Source organism: Pseudochaenichthys georgianus, chromosome 24 (assembly GCF_902827115.2).
Source record: "Pseudochaenichthys georgianus chromosome 24, fPseGeo1.2, whole genome shotgun sequence".
In the NCBI taxonomy this organism is placed as follows: domain Eukaryota; kingdom Metazoa; phylum Chordata; class Actinopteri; order Perciformes; family Channichthyidae; genus Pseudochaenichthys; species Pseudochaenichthys georgianus.
In genome coordinates, this window is record NC_047526.1 from 8,949,648 (window position 1) to 8,970,937 (window position 21,290).

The 21,290-nt window shown below is 41.4% G+C and overlaps 1 protein-coding gene across 1 annotated transcript in view; it reads left to right on the top strand.

Moving 5' to 3' along the window:
• The first annotated feature begins 4,377 nt into the window (after positions 1-4,377).
• cdc42bpab (CDC42 binding protein kinase alpha (DMPK-like) b) overlaps positions 4,378-21,290 on the top strand; it is an 87,611-nt gene continuing 70,698 nt past the window's right edge. The window contains 1 exon segment of the mRNA XM_071202009.1: positions 4,378-5,592. Within this exon segment, the coding sequence (XP_071058110.1) occupies positions 5,415-5,592 (178 nt within the window). The 5' untranslated portion in view covers positions 4,378-5,414.

The following is a 21,290-nucleotide window of genomic DNA, read 5'->3' on the forward strand; positions in this document are numbered from 1 at the left end:
TCAGTTCCACACTGTAATGTAATTTTTAAAGACCAAATGAGTGTTTTTCAACTAAGGAAGAATGAAAAAAGACAACAAATATATACATTTATTTTTGTTATGATTTAAATGCATGTTAGAGGAGTTTGAATAGGAACAGTAAGTTAACAACACACAGTTAAATCATATCTGCAGCCTTCTAGATGCCCTGATGTCAGTATGCTCAGTGCAGACATGTAAATCACTGCATCCATTGTCCAGTCCAGCCAAGGGCCAAGTCTAAGTGCTTGACTGTTCCCAATGGGAACCCATGAGTGTCCTCTGCCTCACATTACAAGCCCTAATTCGGGAAATTAAGATCCCTTTGTGTGATATTTCTCAGTCTTTCTGCCTTCCCATGCCAATCAAAGACAAGTTGCCCAGTTCAAAGCTCCATCTGATGCTCAGAGGTGTCATTTCTTTTCAATCAAAGGCCAACAAGCTCCTACAATCCACAACTCAGGTGTTAATTAACATCCAAGCATTTGCATTCAAAAGCATTCCGATGTATAGGTCATTCCCTTCCATTTGTGAAACATGAAATCCCCTTGCTGGCGAAAAAACTGCTGTTTGTAGCTTTTAATATTACAGAGAGGAAGACTTTGGTTGTGTTTCTGTTTACGTTATATATCAGCATCCCACGCCGTGTCTCCATGGGAACAAGGAGGCACAGCTGCAGCAAAAAGTCAATATTGAACTTGTGTTGGTGGTCAGCGCAAATTCCTCATTATTCACGTGGGTGCATTGTCACCCACTTCCTGATCTACTATTGCCTGCTTTATCTTATTACCAAATATTTGAAGACATGCGCCTTAATGGCCCACACAGGCTCTGTTTCAGTCTGGATGCCTCCGTGGAGCTGTCAGACAATCATCATCGCTGTGTCTGTCAGAGGGAAAGCGCTAGACCTGTGCAGGGACAATACAATTATTGCTCAATGGCCTCTAGACAGATACAGGGCAGTCTGATCGGCAGCCAATCAGCACGCAGTCTGAGACTGTAATCCCAGGGCAGACTCCAGCAAATGGGATCAGACATGATTAGATAGAAGTAACAATAAATATTTCCATTAACTTTTAATTAATCGACATAGGGGCGACTGTTAGTGTGCAGGTAATGAACATGATGCAGCCAATAGAACCCTGAAACATTCATTTGATATGGCTTTAAAAACACAAAGTTAATAGAAAGAAAGTCAGACAGTGTGTTAGTAGTAGGAACATGTGAATATCTACACGGGAAATGACTTGTTTGAAACTGTACTGTGAACACGCTGAAGGCTGCATTACCGTACACACACATTAACAGTTGTAGGGAGGCTGTTTGCACAGCAGAGGGCGCTCTAGTGACACTCTGAGAAGCTTGGCCGTGGAGACACAATGACTAAATAAATAACTAAATAAATTACTAAAACAAATACAATAAAATAAAAATAACTCCATTAAAACGGTATCCATGGTCTAATTTCGCCCAACTGTGTTTTATTTTATGTATTCACCTTTATAATAACACTTTTGACATGAAAGCCATACAAATAAATACATATATTTTTTATTAAATCATAATTATGTAACATGTTAATAGAATAAAAATAATGTGTGGCCACCTGTTGTCAAACTAGACTTGTGTATTTCAATTTCCTGCTACATTATAATACTAAAAAGGTTATTTGATGCCTTTAATCACTCTAAAGAATTAAGTCTAAATCATGATGTAGTATTTTAGAACATTTAAAACAAATAATTGATCTCTTGATACCCAGAGGCTTACATATACTGTAGTAAACAAACAAGCAACATTTGAGCAATATTAACCCTCCTATTGTCTTCGTTTCCCCCCCTTACTTTGGTGTTCACGGTCAAATTTGACCGTTTCTGTTTTAACCGGTTCTGTTTTAACTGCTATTACATTAACCCAAAAACCATTAATCATCACCACATTTCTTTTAACACCCTTTCAAACTGTAAATATTGTATCAGACTACTGGTATACATAAACAACTGCATGACCGGGAACACCATGGGTGTTACAAAGTTGACTAAATCATCCAAAATGCAATGAAAGTGGTGATCAGCAATTGGATATGTTCAAATGTCTATAGTGTGAAGGACATCATGAAGCCTTAATGCAATCAAATGTAAAACTAAAAAGTTATGATTGTAAATCGGTCAGATTTGACCTGAAGACAACAGGAGGGTTAAGATAACGCATCAATAATTCAACAACAAAATGGTCACCACACCTATATCTATTTATTGAAATACCAAAAGAGTGATAACAGGCTCTGTAACGACAAGTGGTTAACTATTAATCCCACTCAGGGTGATTAACATGGCAACAATTCATTAAGAGCACTATGAAAACTGAAGAAAAACAGTATCAGTAAAGATATCCTAAAGACACAGAGAGATACAAAAAATTGATGAAATCAAACAAAAGAAAATTGAATAGTTATTATGTTACGCAAAAGGACATGTGCTTATTTATATTGGAATTAAACTCAATGAAAAACAATACAGTAGATAATAGATATCATGTGTCTGGATTTTATTTTAGAATGCTTTTCCCCTCTATTAACTTGACCTAATTCAGCAGTGCCGCACACAGAAAAGGGTCATACATGTGGTTGCTTACTGAGAATATTTCCCATCTCAGAGTGGTTACAGATATAAAAACTGTTCTTTGGCTATTTCGGATCAACAGTCATGCCAAAGCAGTGTGCTTCAAATTAAACTCGGTCACCATCAACATCTCTTCCATTGGACACATCTTGCATGCTAGTTGTTTTATGTGCACTCATTTCATCACAGTGCTTCTTTGTGCCATGATTTTCTCCCTGGCACTGCACAGACTTGCAGCAAGAATCCATTTAAATGGATTTATATAAAAGTCTTTTATTTGATGTCGCTCTTTGTTGCTGTGTGGCACAAAGCCCTCTATGTCTGTAGTTGCTATGCAGGCCGTTAATCATTAATAGATGTTCTTTGAGTGGCGATAAGCACCTCACTACAAAAGGACGATGATAATAGAAATGTAAAATGACCTTTAACTTGATACTTTGATTATAGTTTACGTACGACAAGGCACTTAGTATTGTAATGCAATATATTGTTAGGTATTAATGTGAACATGATGGCTACTTCAACAGATTATTAGAACAGACAGGTGAACATAGGTAACCACTTGCAGATAGTTAGATTTATTGATAGTCTGTGCTATTGCATTGATCTGTGCATATGAAAAGTGAGAGGTCTTGCAGAAATACAACAGTTCAAACTCTAACCTTCAGGTCTGTTTATCGTTTGAAAGTTTGCTCTCAGCATTAAAGCTTCTGTCTTCTGTGAGAACAGTCCAAGGGGCAGAAAACATGAGATACACTTGACACACCTTTGATACTGAAAGAGGCATTCAATGTATAACTGCGATAAGAGTTTATTCTTTCCAAATACAGTTTTTTGGGAATGTAAACCACAGGCCTGTTGAGACCACACAGGTCTGATGTAATGTATACCTGCAGAAGTATTCTTGAAATGTATTTTTATTAGTGTTTTTCATACTGTACACTGCAGTACAAAAAGTATCATCACTGTGTAGTCACACACACACACACACACACACACACACACACACACACACACACACACACACACACACACACACACACACACACACACACACACACACACACACACACACACACACACACACACACACCATGGCAAAGGTGTATTGGCCATAGTAATATGACCGTTGTTTTTGCAAGTTAAAGGGACAGCGGTCATCGTTATTCCGATCTGAAGGAAAATGTGTCCTCTCCACACCACGTCACCAGCAGAATGACAGACAGCCCGCAGTTTCCATTCACAATATTGACAGCCCCCACCCAACCACCACCATCCCACCCCCCCACCCCTTCCGCACAGCAGATGCTGTGACGGGCGCCATCATGATGATCTGGGATTTTGCCTGCAGCAGCAGTCAGAGATGCTACAACATTAGAAGATAGGCTGCTAGCTGTAAAGAAATTGACGCATTCAAGCCATGGCACAGCAAAGATGGCCGATTTGAGGGAAAGGTGCTCTACGCATGCGTGAAAGTTGGACCACATCGACATTTTTCATAAAAATGACACACATCACGGTCTAGAAACGTATCGCATTGCAGCTAAATACATTCTCTATCGAGTAATAAAGAGGTACAGTGTTTTATAGGGCTAATACGTTGTGTTTTTAGTTGTGCTAAAGCAGCTTCGCGTCCATTTGTAGCTCATTCATATTTTAGAAACGAGCAATACTTCCCACAATCCTGTGCGACGTTACGGTTAGAGCTTTCTACTTGGTTGTCTTTCCCGTGGAACGTCTCTGGCAGCAGGCTGCTAAAACGGCAAGAAGCGACCGACCGGCGGGGGAGGCAGGCAAGGCAAGGCAAAGCAAAGGACAGGGGGAGTTTAGGCTGTGTCCCGTATTTGGAATAAGCAAGACTAGACTACAGCTTTGCTCCTGACGTGAAACGAGCTCCTCTGTAACCTTCAAAAGGGACCCGCATTTTTGACGGCTAACTTACTGTCGGGCTGTTGGAACTCTTGAACTAACCGTCGCGTTGAACTGTGAAGAAACTAAAGAGACATTTGGACGAAGAATGGGATTTAAAGAACATATCTGCCAGCACTGAGTTGTGAAAACAAGGGAATATTTTCCAGTTGGATGGAAAACAACTACACTGTCGAAAGGGGATAAATTCAGTAGGGCTCTGTTAACACTGCGCATATTGTATGTCAACTCCCGGGGGAAAAGGGGCAACGATGGCATTTAAGAAGCAAGAAAAGTAACGTTAACGGTAGCTCGCTGGCTAGCCACATAGCTAGCCTAGCAGCTAACTAAGCCTGTGTCGCCCTTCCATTCCTGGAGCAGAGGAGGGGCGCTGGGGCTTTGTAGCATTGCAGATCTGCCTTGCATTTTTGGGTCGCTGCAAGAATGGAGAATCCTAAATATCCAACACAACAACTCAGGGGGATTTGCTGAACCGCGTCGACTCCATTCTTTTCCCATTTCTAACCGAGAGAAGACCTTAAAACTGCCACTTTACGTTGGGATTTGATCAAATCAGCCGGCCCGGGGCAGCCAGGGTCTGTAACTGTGACTACTTATTTTGCCCTGTGGGGATAGCTTTCATCAAATGGGGACGTGCTACATATTTTAGATTCTGGACCTTGACAGGGAGACCATGACTTTGCCGGTTTTAACGCCGATTTAGCCCAGGCCAACTTAAAAAGTTTTATTATTTTCGGGACACATTTAAGAACTTCTTTACAGGCCCACTCTGTGCTAGGCCGTTTGCTAATTTCCCCTCCCCATTCCCTTCATCATCATTCATTACTTTAAAAACCCGGAATAATCATGTCGGGAGAAGTGCGTTTGAAGAAGCTGGAGAAGCTGATCCTGGATGGCCCGGCTCAGTCTGTCGGCCAGTGCCTGAGTGTGGAAACACTGCTGGATATCCTGGTGTGCCTCTACGATGAGTGCAACAACTCCCCACTCAGAAGAGAGAAAAATATCCTGGAGTTTTTGGAATGGGGTAAGCAGCAAGCCTATATTTTTTATTTCCTTTTGTTTGGCTCGTGCATTCAGTCTTTTTGTTTTGTTTGTAAGATGATAGGCTCATAATATTGCTGGTGCAGTGGCCCTCCCTTCCCAATCACATTCCTTTTATAGTAGCAATGGGGCTCAGTTGGCCTTCTCACTCCCTAAAGCAAGGACATTTGTTTAATTAAATGTTTTATACAGGAATGACACATGACAGCATGTTGACGTTACCCATTAAAAAGGAGACCATCAACACATGGGAAAGGTGGTACCACATTGTCAAGCAGCATCCACAGAAGCACACCAAACTGTAGTGAGGAAGAGCTTAACCAGGCCCTCTCAGAGTTTCATATCAATCCAGGAAAGGTCTCATGAAGATGTCTTATCCTCCAGGCTACCATTTAATTCTTACGAAAAAAGCACTCTTACATAAAGTGGATGCCTTTCTGTCATTGAACCAACCCCCTCTCCACTACTTTGCATAGCAGTGCGTTTTCCTTTTTTTAAGCGCGTGTATGTTGTTGATACCTATCTGTGTGTCATTATTGAAATAAAAAGTGGTCTTTTGTTGCCATTGCAGTGTTTTTGTAACTTTCCCATTCCTGAAGGTTAGATAAAAACAGGCAGGAGGACCTCTCTTTCTGCAAAAATGTTTGAAATGTTGGTGTGAGTGACATGGGGGGGGGGGGTTTGGTTTGTGCATGAAGCAGGAATGTGAACAACTCACCTTTTTTATCTGGCGCAGAGGCCCAGCTAGCTGCCGGAGCATGCCTGGCTGGCCTGCTTGTCTTTTAAAGCCCTGAAAGAAGTGTGAGGCAACACAGGAGCAAACCACTGCCCTGGATTGAGACACAAGTGTCATGTAAAGAAGGAGCAGTGTGGCTCATTTGCTGTCATCTTCTGTTCTATCATTTCTTTATCTGTGAAACAGCTTCAACAGGCAGCAGTTTGGCCTATTAGAGTGGCAGTGTGAGACAGACAGGATGGCAGTTAAATCAGTCAAATGGTGGTTGCGTTTGGCTGCGGCTGCTCAGTTGGTTTACCCCACCAGCCACCATCTGGACAACCTATTCTGTGCTAAATGGAGCTCTTCTGGCTGGTAAAATACTGGAAGTGGGTGGATTTGGTTTCCTTTTGGAGCATCCCGTTTTTTCTTCAATTGTTAGTCCCAAGCTGATCAGCAATGCTGGTGCTCAAAGAACTGGTGCCCTGTGATTGTAAAGTGGTGCCTTAATCCAGACATTTCCCCGTGTTGACACTATAAACTCTGATGGAGCTCGGCCAGACACAACACGCAACATGCAGATGTGTACAAGCTGTCACGGTCCCAATGAGGCCCCATGGTGATGCCTGTAATTGCGTTCCACTCTAGAGAGATTTACATGAACATTATCCAGCTTTTTACAATAATATAAATTGTACCTAGTAGTCAATAAAACGGACTCTTTCATCCCCAGAGACTGTGAGGGAGACTGCATTAGTCCATTTTGATTGAAAGAGCAAGATTGGTGGTATGAGATATGTTGAAGTGTCACAATTTGAATGTTGGCCAAAAACTCCCGTATGTCTCAAATAGAAAGGCCAAATATTTTTCCAGATTATATGTGAGTAGATATAAATTGGAATCACTCGAGGAGTATTATAGACATCTGTCATGAGTCCCATTCAAGATATGCTTTGCTCTCTTATTCTTTGAGTAGAACATGACAAAGTTATTAACCACTATAAGCAAAAACTCCCAAGGGATGTTTTATCAGGGCTAACTGAGAGACATTCAAGAAAACCAGTTTAAAGGGGTCATTTTGGAGCATGGGAACGCAGTTACCACTTTTCATATTTGTTTTATGTGATTTGAATCATCATGCATTATCACAGTAAACACATTTTGGGATATTATGTGCCTTATCACTTTACAAAAACAGAAAGCCATAGATGACCAGATATAAGAGCAGTAGTAGAAGGAAATGAGATGTCCATTGGGCGGTAAGGGAAGCAATGACTTGCTGTTATGGGGTTTTTGCGTTTTGATGATGCAGTCCAAATGTAGCAGACCACACCTATCCACAATAATATGGTATAACTGAGGTCTTGTTTGTGTGAAAGAAAAATCTCGCTTCATGCAACACTTTCTTTTTTTGTGTTTGGGCAATTGCTAGCTAAATGTTAGCTGAGGAAGTGATATACCACCACGCCGACCCGTGTTTATACTTACAACAGAGCCAGAGAGTGCACATGACAACTGCAGCCGATAAGGAACAGATTGGATCAGACGGATGGCGTTAACTAGGGATGCACGATATTGTTTTTTGAAACCGATAACTTCCTGCTTCTCAAGACCGATACCGATAACCGATAATAATATAATATATATATATATTAAATGTACCTGTAGTTTTTGCACACCTGGTGGTAAAAAAAAGACTAGTAGTGAGCAAATGACATGAGCATTACTACTATGAACAAAGCAAAGCCAAGAACAGTTTTGACTCTTCAAAGTGACCATATTTATTTTCCCAAATAAACTTCTTGCCTTTTTCAAAAGCCTCGTCGATAGGTAAAAGCCCCGGTGCCTTTGCAGCTGGCTTTGGATTCGCCGCTAGTTTAGCAGCGCAGGCGTCTTCGTACGCTTTTAACACACCATCGTAGCGATGGCGATGTTTCAGGTGACTGATCAGGTTGGAAGTATTATAGCTCGTTGCCTTTTTCCCTCCTCGTGGAACTTCTGCATTGCATTTGTTAATACAAATAGCAAGCGACCTATCTTTCTCTGAAACTTTGAAATAGTCCCATACTACCGACGACATGTTTGTTTACTGTCCTGGCTTCACGGCCGCACACCATTTACGTCACAGCCAGGCATGAGTTAGGGAGCGCTGGTTTTGTGAAGAACTCCCCTCTTCCTAAACCACTATACCACAGTACTGGCAAAACGGGAGGAGCCGAGTGAAAAACAAGCGCCCCTCATCCCAATCCACCCACACCGCAGGATTTTTTCTTTTTTTTCACCCAAAAAATACATTTTATATTATCGGGGCTATTAATACTTTTATCGGGTTTATCGGGATGACGTCATAATTCTTAATATCGGGCCGATAATTATCGTGCACCTCTAGCGTTAACACATACTCAAAACATAGTTTGATCTTACGCACAGAAAAATTGTTCAAGATGGGCCCCATGAAACCTAAAACCTCTTCGACTTGTGAGCGATCTGCCTTCATCGTCCGCTCAGAGGCTGCAGTTCTGACAGGAAAGATGTTACCTGTGTACCTTTTTGCTACAGCGGCACACCCAGAACAAAGGTTAAGCGATGTTCTCCTTTCGTCCTGAGAATGTACATGTGCCAGGCAAGAACATTTGTTATGGAGTTTTGCTTTTCTTCTTGTTTGGTGACCTCATTGCAGCTGAAATAGAGACCCCTATATGACCTGCAGCCCCAAGAGAAATGAACAAGGGAAAGTACACTGTATCCCGACTCCTCACACAGCAGTTACTATGTCTATTAATTACACCAGCTCTTACAAGCTCTTATGTCAACATCTTCCTTTTTTGTAATTTTATCAGATGTTTACATTTGTAATGTTTCTGAATTTTATTTACTGCAAATGCCAATGGAGGCAGAGAAACTCCCTATGGAGGGAACACAGGGATTTACAGACCGTTTACATACACAAAAACCTATATAACACAGGGCCCTTTTTTAATAGGAAGGTTTAGCATCACTCCTCGAAGAATATGATAAATAATAATCAATAGTCACTCAGGAAGTGAATAATGAATGTATAAGCATTAGGGGTGTAACGGTATCCGTATTCGTACCGTCACGGTTCGGACGTCACGGTTCGCTGCATGCAGTCACACGACGAATACGCCTTTTTTTTTTTACGAGTGGGAAAAAAGTCTGTCATTCAGGGCAGTATTACACTATATATAATCCAGGGGGCGGTATTGCGCCTAAAAGCCGTTTGCTAGCCGCCCTTAAACAACAAATGAAGAAGAAGAAGAAGAAAAAACAACAAAACGAACAAAAATACAAGAAGAAGGAAAGTTAGTATGGCGATTTCAGATAACACACAGGAGCTAGAACCCACCTGCTTCTTTTAAATCAGCTGTGTGGGAACATTTCGTGTGGTGGATCGGACGAGGACGGTGTGTCGGCGTTGTTCGACAGCGGTGCGGTATGCTAATGGTAACACACGCCAAACATGCTAAATCATATCAGAAGGCATCACCCAGATTTGCCAATCACCGAAGCCCAAAAGACAACAGCTGTTCATAAGCTGATCCCCGCTGTTTTTAAGAAGCCAATAGACACGAAAGCCGTGAGACCAAAATAAAAAATAACGGAAGCTTTTGGCATATATATTTCAACTGCTATGCGCTCTTATGCAATAGTGGAGGACCCCAGCTTTTATTGATTGTGATCGAAAGATTATCTTATTTATTTTTGTAATATTTTCAAGACATTCTTTTTAGTTTTACAGCTTATTGAACCTTATATAATAAATAAAGTGAATTACTCAAAATGTTAGAGTTCCTCATTTTCAAACTGAAACTGTCACTAATGTTCAAAATAAATAAAAAACAAACCTGGAATTATGCATTTGGGACTTTTTTTTTTCTTGTTTCAACAAACCATCTAAAGCTCCATTGGAAGCCATTTGGAAAGGGCAGGCACTTTCAAAAATACTTGGCAGGTGATTGGATCAATCTATCTATCACCTTCTATCATGGGCCACTTCTGATTGGTTAACAATGGCTGGTACATGTGGAGCACAGCACTTCTGATTGGTGTGGATGACTGACACACAAGAAGAAAAAAAAAGTAAAAAAAAAAGCGACTTAATCGTTCAGCCCTACATTTCTCCCTCATTTCCTGCTTTTTGTTTTTTCCTGATCCCCCTCCCTGTTTGGGGAAATGGATTGCCGGGCAGCTGTAGAAAGCGGGCAGCCATGCCAGCCCCCAGTTGGCAAACATGGGGGGAGGGCACCTAACCTTTTCTCAATCCACACTGAATGTTAGCCTGCAGTGGCCAGCTGTTCCGCTGCAGCTGATGGTGCTCCACCCTGAAAGGCTTTCATTGGCAGCATGCCTCACACACGGCACACAGTGGACACACACACACACACACACACACACACACACACACACACACACACACACACACACACACACACACACACACACACACACACACACACACACACACACACACACACACACACACACACACACACACACACACACACACACACACACACACACACACACACACACACACACACACACACACACCTTCTTATTGTGTTTTAGCCTAACTAATCCATCTCATAGTTCACCGGCTACAGTCCCTCCCTGTTATTCCCCTTAATTGAACAGACCAGAGGAGCTACGCTGCACCTATAAGAATTTGAGTTGTGTTGATTCCAAAGAAGATGGTTTATGATTCTAATAAATCTATAAAGACATGAAGCCACTTACATTCTGCTGGTAAGAATAGTTGATTAGATAGATTGCAAGGCACGTTTATCTATATTGCACATTTCCACAACAGGGCAATTCAAAGGGCTTTACAAAAACATTAAGAAATAGTGGAAAAACCCTTTTAAATAAAATTAAAAATAGTTATTAAAAAGCCAAGAGATTTCAAATTTAAAACAAGCTGAAATAGGTATAACATACAGAAATGTCAGTGTAGTACAAAATATGAATAGTTGTTTGATTTAATAAAAGGCAGCTGCAAACAGAATAGAATATGCAAAAGTTTGAATGTCATATTTTATAAATCAATCCTTAAATGTGAAAGATGGCAGGGAAAAACATATTGGCATCACTGGCTGTCTGTGTCAAGTCAGCAGAAGATTGATTGATTGATTGATTCAATTCTTATGTCAATATTAGTTTGGGACTGTTAGATCCTGTGGGGGCTGGACTTCTATCAGGACATCCTTGTCAACCCTCTTGTTGTTCTGCTGTTTCCTGTCTGGGCAGGCACAGAGGACAGGAAGTAACCACAAGGACTCGGTGAGCTAGTCCGGCCCCAGCGGGTACATGATGTCACACCAGGAAGTGGGACAGCTGTATCTCATTGTGTGTTCTGTGGCCCACTTGTGTCCAACTTATTGGAGTTGTTGGGAAGGTGTGAGGTCACTTGCTTGTTTATTTCCATGCTGGTTGAATCCACTTTCACACTAACTACAATACTATATTGTTGGCTCATTTGAACATCTATGCTCTTTCAATCCTTTCACACACATAGGACACACACAAAGCCTTTGCCATTGTCCTGAGTGGCCTCGAAAACAATCAGACATATAGAGGGGCCCTGGTGTCCGCTACTATTCCACAGGAGTTGAGTATCCCAAAGGGAGCAGTCCGCCACCCACTGCCACTTTATTGTGCTCTTCTCCTCTGCATTTCCCTTAATCAAGCCAGCGGCATTCTAAACAAGCAAGGAACCAATTATCTAAGTAATTCATTTACAGAAGAACAGTTGGTAATCAATAGTACGGTAGACATGTCAATGTTTTGTAATCAAATCAACTACATATTTTGCTCAACCCATTTAACCAGATAAAAAAACTCTTTCAAACTCGAACCTTCAATGTAAAGCCTAGAAGCTCAGACAATTATCAGGGTTACTTTCTCTCAATCTTTGTGAAGCTCTCTGAAAAGCCACAGACGACATACTCCACATGAGTAGAGTGGTGCAGGAATTAGTCCTAAAACCCGGAAATTAGTTGGCATCTTACCACAAGCACTACCCTCATCTAGAAGTTGGCTGGTTTCTTTTAGCGTGGTTTGGTTAGATACCTGAAATAAGGTCTCTGGTTAAAGGTTGTGTAAAAAGTTGCTAATAAGTGATTTAATGAGACTACTAAACCTCATCAAGCTGAGCATTAGCCGCCTTTAGCTTAGCGATGGTCATGCACAGCCATGCGGTGTAGTTTCTCTATAGCTTAACGTTAGTATTTTACATCTGCCAATTGTGTTTATTCATATTCTTAAAAAAGCATAAAAGTGGTGTTAACTGGTGGAAGTACATACCATAAATGTGTGTTTGCCTAAGATATTATTTTCTGCAATATTCAGAAATCCAATTCATTGCTTTTAGTCAAGGGAACACTTGACATGTTAACTTTTGGGTCAGCCTACACAAATTCATCATCACTGCAACACTATACTATAATCAGTAAAACAACTCATAGATGTTAGATACCAACGGCAAAATAAAGCTTTCCACCAATGCATTGTTTTGTAAAACATTTACGTTCTCATGGAGCAGTGGATAAAGTAAGATTATTAAGGGACAGATCGGGGCATCCCCGGATTACCTGGACCTTTAGGATTTTGCCTATGAAATTTCGCATGGCATTTGCAGCATCTGGGCATTTCACAGATGGCCTTTAAAACATGAAGTCAATCTGTCTGGGAGCTTTGTAGGCAGAGAAATGCCTGCTGCTAATTGTGATGTGTCATCACAAAGTGGCAGGGGAAGGGTTGGCTTCCTTTCTTCATGTCCCAGAGGACACACTGTAGCCCAGGTCATTAGCCAGCCTTGCATGACCCTTGGGACCTGACTGCAAATGGCCTCTCCCCCCTCCCCCTTTCCTTTTTTCTTCACCTTCACTTCCTTTCATCCTCCCCTCTCTTTTTTCCTTTCTACCTTAGTCCCCCCCTGCAGTGCCTCTCTGCTCAGCTGTTTGTCCATCACTCCAAATGAAAATGAACCTGCTTGGTTGGCTCATTGTAATGTAGTGTGTATTTTTCTACCGCAGCTTCTTTTCAAAATCTGTTCTTCTGTAGGTGGATCTTTTTTGAGCATGAAGTTCAAGCCCCAGGCTCTTGCACAAGTTGTGTCGTGAATTATGAATTTTTACGACTCATCACTTATAAAGTGTACACTTTCATCTGTATCTAGGCTACTATAACCTAGTACTAAGAAATATATTGATATCTTTATATGAGATTAGATATTGTCTTACATTTTGGGTGTCGTATTATTGGAAGTGTTGTCTTCTGCTTTTAAAGGCTGCAGATGGAATGTTCTGTATTGACCAGTTTGCCCACCTTTACCTAATTGGTTAATATGAACACAATACTGGTTATTTATTAAAATTATTATTGTGTAAACACTCTGTGAACGCATCAATGGGAAACACTTCACTATTGTCACATTATACATCGATTACGAGATATTTGTTCCAAAATATCCTGATATGATTTTCTTATTGTAGCCCATTTAACCCCATTTAGCCAGCGCTTTTACTCCAGGTCTTGTAGTGGATATCAAGCTTCTGGCATTCACATGCACCATGAGTTTCATGTCTGGGAAATTCCAAGAGACTAAAGTGCTATTTATAACACTTTTAATGATTTATAAGAGTCTCGTTCTGTACATATTGAAGGACAAAAAGTTGGTCCTCTTACCTTATAATGACACTTAAGCTCAGATGATCTTTTCAGCTCGCAGCCAAGTCTAATGACGAACACACTTACAGATGAACCCCACAGTCAAAGCAATTTCTTGTTTTGAAAAGGCCGCGTTTCCCCTCCACTCTTTGACCAACTGCAATGGTGCTCGAGTGTTGTTTCTTCCCATATTCACATTAGATGTGGATAGCGTATCAATGAAGTGGAATGCATTTCCACTTCCTCTGAGCAAGATGCAAGGTAAAGCCAATTTAAGTAAAGGCAGAAATGTGCTCTCAACTCCCTTTCTTTTTTCATAAAACTAGGGAATCCATAGTAATTACAGGAGATTAAAGGGATACTTATAAAGCGGGTATAATCAATATTATGTGAATAACAATGGATCGAAATGACAATGTGTAACAGTAAAAGGGTTCTTTGTAATGACAAACCCACAGGTGGTTAGGGTTTTAGGATTTACTCATGGTTTCACTCACTCAGTGTTTATAGGTGAATGAATATTGGACTTAATCCATTTTATGAAATCTGCACATTATCAGGAGAATCAGTTCTGCACATTTTCTCTTTCGAGCATGTAACAATTAGCAGATTGTCTGTTTCAGAAGTGTTCTCATTTACTGCAAATACTTGGCACCTGGGTAGAGCGAGGAGCTGGCACAAAATGTCTTGGATTACACTTTAGTTCTCACAGCTCCTCTTGGTAATATCTGGATCATTTCAGGGGTGCAGTTCATGTGTGAAAGGGGCTTAAAACACTTCAGGTTGCCAGAAACACAACTTCAAATCAATGCTTGCATGGCTCCATACCGGCTGGTTGTGTAAAGAGGCTATGCTAACATGGTCGCCATAAGTATTAAAGTACTCATCGCTAGGGCTGTACCCGAATATCCGAATATTCGTTCGTTGGAGTACTATTCAGGTTTCAATTTCGTTATTCGTTTTTTTTAGCGGCTGCCAAATAGAATTTCTTGAAATCTCCAATATCAACGTAAGAGCTTGTGCCTCTTCGGGGGTGCCAACACTTAACCATACACTTTATCGTTTACTTTCTCCGTCTTTATATGTAGATATGACGTTTCTCCGTTAAACTCCGTCACGTTGTTTCCATAGCAACAATAACTTCCTGTCAACAGCGCTAACTCTCCTTCAAAATAAAAGCATGTCCATAAAAAATAGGAAGCCAAGCCAAATTACACTTAAGACATATATAACTGCAACGAAAGTAACAAACACAATATCCTTTTCAATTTCAAAGAACACTAATTGTTTTTATTGTCATACTGATATTCTGTACACACTGTGAAGACCACTGAGACAAATGTAACATTTGTGATATTGGGCTATATAAATAAACATTGATTGATTGATTGATAATTGGGTTATATACATTAACAAATGACTATAAAACAACAATACTGTAGAATAACAAAATGAATGCCGTGAATAAACCGAAATACACGTGTTGAAGCGTGCCGAATATCTGAATATTCGCTGCTGATTACTACTGAATATCCGGAGCCCGAAAAATGGTATTCGGGACAGCCCTACTCATCGCCCTTTGTAAAAGGTACTTCATATTTCACAGACTTCAAAAAGGTTTCCAGAGAAACGCTTTCAAAACCTCAAAAATGATGATACATAGTTGTGTTGATGAATATATAGACCATTTTATTGATTGGGATAAACCCCTTGAGATGCACCGTCTCGTTTTCAAGGGGGTCCCGACAACAGCAACAACTTACAGACATACATAAACAAAAAGACAAAATGCAAAACATGACACACAAGACAAACCACATACAGTGTCTCATGTATACTACGGATTCTATTATAATCAAATATTCACCAGAAATGTATGTCTTGTGCTTTTGATGTGGAAGGAAGGAAGGAACATACCCAATTTAAAGAAAAAACGTGATGTTTAACTGCTGTTAAATCTCGGGATTAGGGAATTTAAGACTTCGGGCAGCAGCCAGACACATAATTTGGCATCTATACAGTTTGAAGATCCAACTGTGTTCACGAGTATCTAGTAACACATTTTTCTTCATTAAGATAAGATGTAAAGGTGGATTTCTTATGTCATATTGGATATATATAACTCAATGTAAATTCAGCTCAGTGTGCTTGCTCCTATAAATCTATCAGCAATCTATGGGAGTGTGCCTGCTGACGGACCCCCACCGCCTCCCCCAGGATAAAAGCTATTAGCAGCTCTTCAAACCGGGGCCCTCAGGAGTCTCGAAACGTTCATAAATAACACCGAAGAAAACTGCAGCAATGGATCTTTTATGGCCCTTTGTTTTATTCTGGAGTTTTCCTTGCGTTACTCTCTATCACACGATGATTCTGACATGCAGAGAAATAGTGAGGCTGTTTAGCTAAGCCCTTCTGTGGGGGGTGTTGCCAGGGGATCTTTCACTTTAGGTGTGTGCTTGCTGGCTGTAGATTGGTGCGGTGCTTACGTATTTTGTAGGCTACCTGGAAGTTGGCATTGCAAGCGGCTCCAACGACAAAACGCTAATGGGATTTTCCATTTGATTTTGGAATATTGTAGAAAAAAAGGATTACCTGGCAAACTAGCAATTTTGATACTTACAGGTTTTGTTCAGCAGGATAATCTCCTCATATTAATACTAATTTAAAAAAAAATTGAAGCGTAAATGCCACTGGCAGAAGTACAAATCTACCGTTAGGCTATAAACAACCTACATACACAGTCACATGGCGTAGCATCACCAACGCTAAGCTAAAGGCGGCTAATGTGTAGCTGGATGACGTTTACTAGTTTAATTTAGTCACTTGTCAGCTCTTAATAATACATAGAAGCTTCAAACATTCACGACTGGGGTATCTATCCATCCATCCATCTTCTCCCGCTTATCCGTGGTCGGGTCGCGGGGGTAGCAGCTCCAGCAGAGAGCCCCAAACTTTCTTTTCCCTGGCGACATCAACCAGCTCTGACTGGGGGATCCCAAGGCGCTCCCAGACTCATTCCCGCACCACTCGATTCTTGCATTATATTTATTTATTTCAGTAATTTATGTTTTATATGTTGTTGTTGTTGTTGTTGTTGCCATAGGGAATTGCCTTGTGCTGTTGTTTTGGAATGTTTCCATTAGCTCTAGCACGGGACAAGTTGGCACTAACTTGAGATTCTCATTACAACCAGTGAGTCATCCTACTTCAGTACTTGTATTATGTTTGTCGAGATGATGCTGCTATTCTGCCTTAACCCTCATTTACTAACTTCTTTCCTTTGCTGCATTGTTTGAGGTTGCATTTGCATCACCTTGAATGCATCAAAACTAGTAGAATAACAACATTGAAAACCAAAGCTTATGATTTGCTGGAAGTCTGGAGAAAGAAAATAGGCAGATCTCTCCAACTTTTAGCCAGAACTACTTTATGTCCCTCCCTCTGCATGTGCTGTAGCAGTGCAATCCTCTGGCTGCATTGAGCAGAGGGCTCAGCTGTGTGTGTGAAAAGCGCTGACTCAGGCCACAGCCTCTATTGGCTGGGCGGCCCGTGAAACTTGGACCAGAGGTGCAATGTTATGGCGCATTTCCACTACAGCGCGGTTTAAGCGTGCCGTGCCCGGCCCATTTTTTGGTTGCGTTTCCACTAGGCGTAGTTCCGGCTAGCGGGTACTTTTTCACAGTTTTCTGGCTCTCCAAAATCGAGGTTCTTTCCGGGGCCAACAACCGGGCTGAGTATGCTGAATTAGTGAGAGAATCGCTGGCAACTACAACAAAATTAACATATTTGACCGTGATTTAATTGTAATACACGTTTCAAAATGATGCCGAAGTAACAACATACTGATACCGGTTAGTAATAACCATGAATTAATGCTTTGACAAGTCTGCAGACAGACGGCAGGCGAAAAACCTTCTTAAAATGCGTGTTTTCTGAATGGAGATCGGCTAAACTAACGCTGTATATGCTCCGACCGTCCACACTCACAACAACGGCCTACAGACATAAATAAACCAGCGACTGTATTCGCCATGACACAGACAGTCTGTGGTTTGTACGTGTTTAACTTTTGTCTAGTTTCTGAACAGATATGAGGAGCTGTGAGCTCTGAGGGCTAACAGCTAACGGCTGATGTTGGTTTTGTGTTTCGCATGATGTCACGGCTCCGCCTACTAGGGCTGTGCATCTACACTGGTCTCACGATTCGATTACGATTATCCTGTCGACGATTCAATTCGATATCACGATGCATCATGATTCATACCAATGTGTTGCATCCTCAATTTTCTATATTACTGCACATGGCTTATTTTTCATCAATGCATACATGCAGTAAATACATATGAACTCTCTTTTTATTATTTAGAAAGTGCTTCAGAAATCAATAACATAACTGTCTTGACATTAATCTATAAACCAAAATAAATGAATTGTATAGGTCTAGCCTCCGTGTGTGAAGTTGTTCCATCCTCAAAAACAAAAAAATAATGCTTCTGCAGTCTAGCTGCAGCTTCTAGCAAGTTTATTAAGTGAATAATAAAGTTTCTATCGGGTCACTATCAGACGGTGATCGCGGAAGCTTTTTTCCTCCCGCCTTCACAAACTTTACACACGTATTTATCGTCTGAAAATTGCTAGAGGACATTCATACTCTGCAATCCAAGACTTAATTAAATCCACCAAAAACCTGACATGATTGTAACGCGATTATTATTCGCCAGGGCTGCCGAATAATCGATTTTGATCATGGTCAGTTTCTGGCAACCCTAGTTTGGTGCCGCTGTCACGTCTGTTCCCTGATCTCTACGTCACAGACCGATTTGATATTAAAGTGACAGAAAAAAAAACTTTATAGTAAAGCCGCGGCCGGAAAATCAGGAAGCAACGATACACTATAATCGATTATCTTCCGTCACTGCATCAATACCGAATCGTCCACGTCCGCATCGCAATGCATCGTAGAAACGATTATTTTTCAAAACCCCTACCGCCTACACTGCGTTACTATAGTTACTACCCCAGTTCCTAAACTGTAATGGAAACGCAGCTTAAAGTGAGCCTGGCCTACCAAGGCATAACTATACCGTATTAAGCCGTGCGAGGCCCTGCAGTGGAAATGCGCCAATGGAGAGAACAGCAGCTGTTTAGAGGCCAGATCTGCCTCTTCGTCCGCTAGTGCAACCCATCCCTTTCACTCTGTCTGTTGGTCTGTCTGTCAGCTCCTGGTATGTCTCCGTCTGTCATTGTCACTTAGATTTCATTGCTCTTGTTTCTGTAATGCCCAACAACACCACTTGTCTTGGTCCTCTTTGTCTCAATATCATCCCTCTTTTACCCTCCTCTAGTCTATCTCTCTCCCTCCTTTATTTCCTCTTGATTGCTCTCTCCTCATGTCCTCCCCCCTCCCCTCCTGCAGCTCCTCTGCCCCCTCCCAGACTGCTGTATCCCAGCTTTGCCTAGTGACAGAGAGGTTGATGCGCGAATGCATGCAGGTCATGTACCAGTAGTATCATGCGTTGTGTGTTAGGGTGTATATACATGTCCTTCTTTTGGTATGTATGCATGCGTATTCTTTGTGTTGGCGCGTGCAAAAGAGGCACATGTGCAGAGGCTGAGTCGATCAGACAGCCCAGTCTGACAGCACAGGACAGAGCTGAGCTGCATCCTTAATAAAGCTTTACTGCTGCACACGCACACACACACACACACACACACACACACACACACACACACACACACACACACACACACACACACACACACACACACACACACACACACACACACACACACACACACACACACACACACACACACACACACACACACACACACACACACACACACACACACACACACACACACACACACACACACACACACACACACGTTGATCCCCTGTCATGCTGTCATACTTGTTAAGGGAACTTCATTGAATCTGTTGAGGCTAAGTAAGGACTCCACACTACAGTTGTTAAATGAGCTGCTTAGCAAGACTGTTCGATCAGAACAATGCTGCAGCAAACTACAGGTTACACGAGCATGCTCTTTTACATCTCGGTTCTCTTGGAAAATGTAGGCAAGCACGGTATTTGTCCCCATGACTAATTTGTAGTGATGCCCTGATGCAGTTTTAGATCATATAATTAAAATGAATTAGTGCATAACCAGATGCATTTTTATACGATTATTTTGCTGACGTAAGCCCAGAGTAAAACTCATATCCATAATTAGGCAAATATAACCGCCTATAATAATATATCCGTGATATAATGACGAGCTTCTCTGCATGCAACATTAGTACCGGCGAGGACAGCCATTGTTATTCAAAACACCTCACAGGCGCTGGTCTTTTGGAATGAAACGGAGTGGATCAAGTTATTTTTAGTGCTGCAGTGTGAGCAGGTCAGCTGGTCTGGCTTCTTATGCCATGTTTCCACTGCATGGTGGGACTCTGCTCAACACCACTCGCACATCAGGTGTTTTGCTAGTGCAGCCATTACCCCGATATGTAAGTGGGATTTTCAGATGATCTGTGTAGCATCACCAGCGTAAACAGAAGAACTCTTCATGTCGTCAATTGTACACCCAAGTCTCCGGCAACTGCCTTTTTCTGTGTACTGAGTGAATACATTATCTTTGCCGCTATTGAAGTGTGCTTGGCTATTTCAAATTGGGCAGGATGTCTTGTGTTGCCCTTGTGACAAATCTCTCTGACCAATCAGTGGTCTGATGCGTTTTAAATCTAGCTTTTCTAGCTTGGAACCTTGGTGGGACCAAAACAAGTACCAGGTACTTTTTACAACTTTTGCTAGTAAACAACCCAAAAAAAGTGGACTTTTAAGCATACCATACATTGGAAATGCGACATAAGTGCTGGCCTAACTAGATAATGAGATGTGAGAAATGAGGCAAAGAGGGTGTGAGAGATAGAGAGACGGGGACTGATTTCAAATAGTTGAAATGGATTAAAGAATCCCACAGTGTTGTTCTTATATTTACTGAAGGAGAGATCATTGGCAGTCAGTTCATGTCTCCGTTGTACTCTTTGTTCCTCTGCCTCAGCTGCTTACAACAGCGGACACTGACAGAGCGGCGACCTTGACTCGTGGTGCGGTGGCGAATTTGACGGTGACCTGATCTATTTTAAGACCCATCTATATATCCACACCGCTGCATGTCTCTTGTACTCACTGTTCCATCCTCCCTGTCTTTTATAGTGGAGACGTGTGACTCAAATAATATCCGATGGGCGAGCAGCTTGTCAGCACCATACA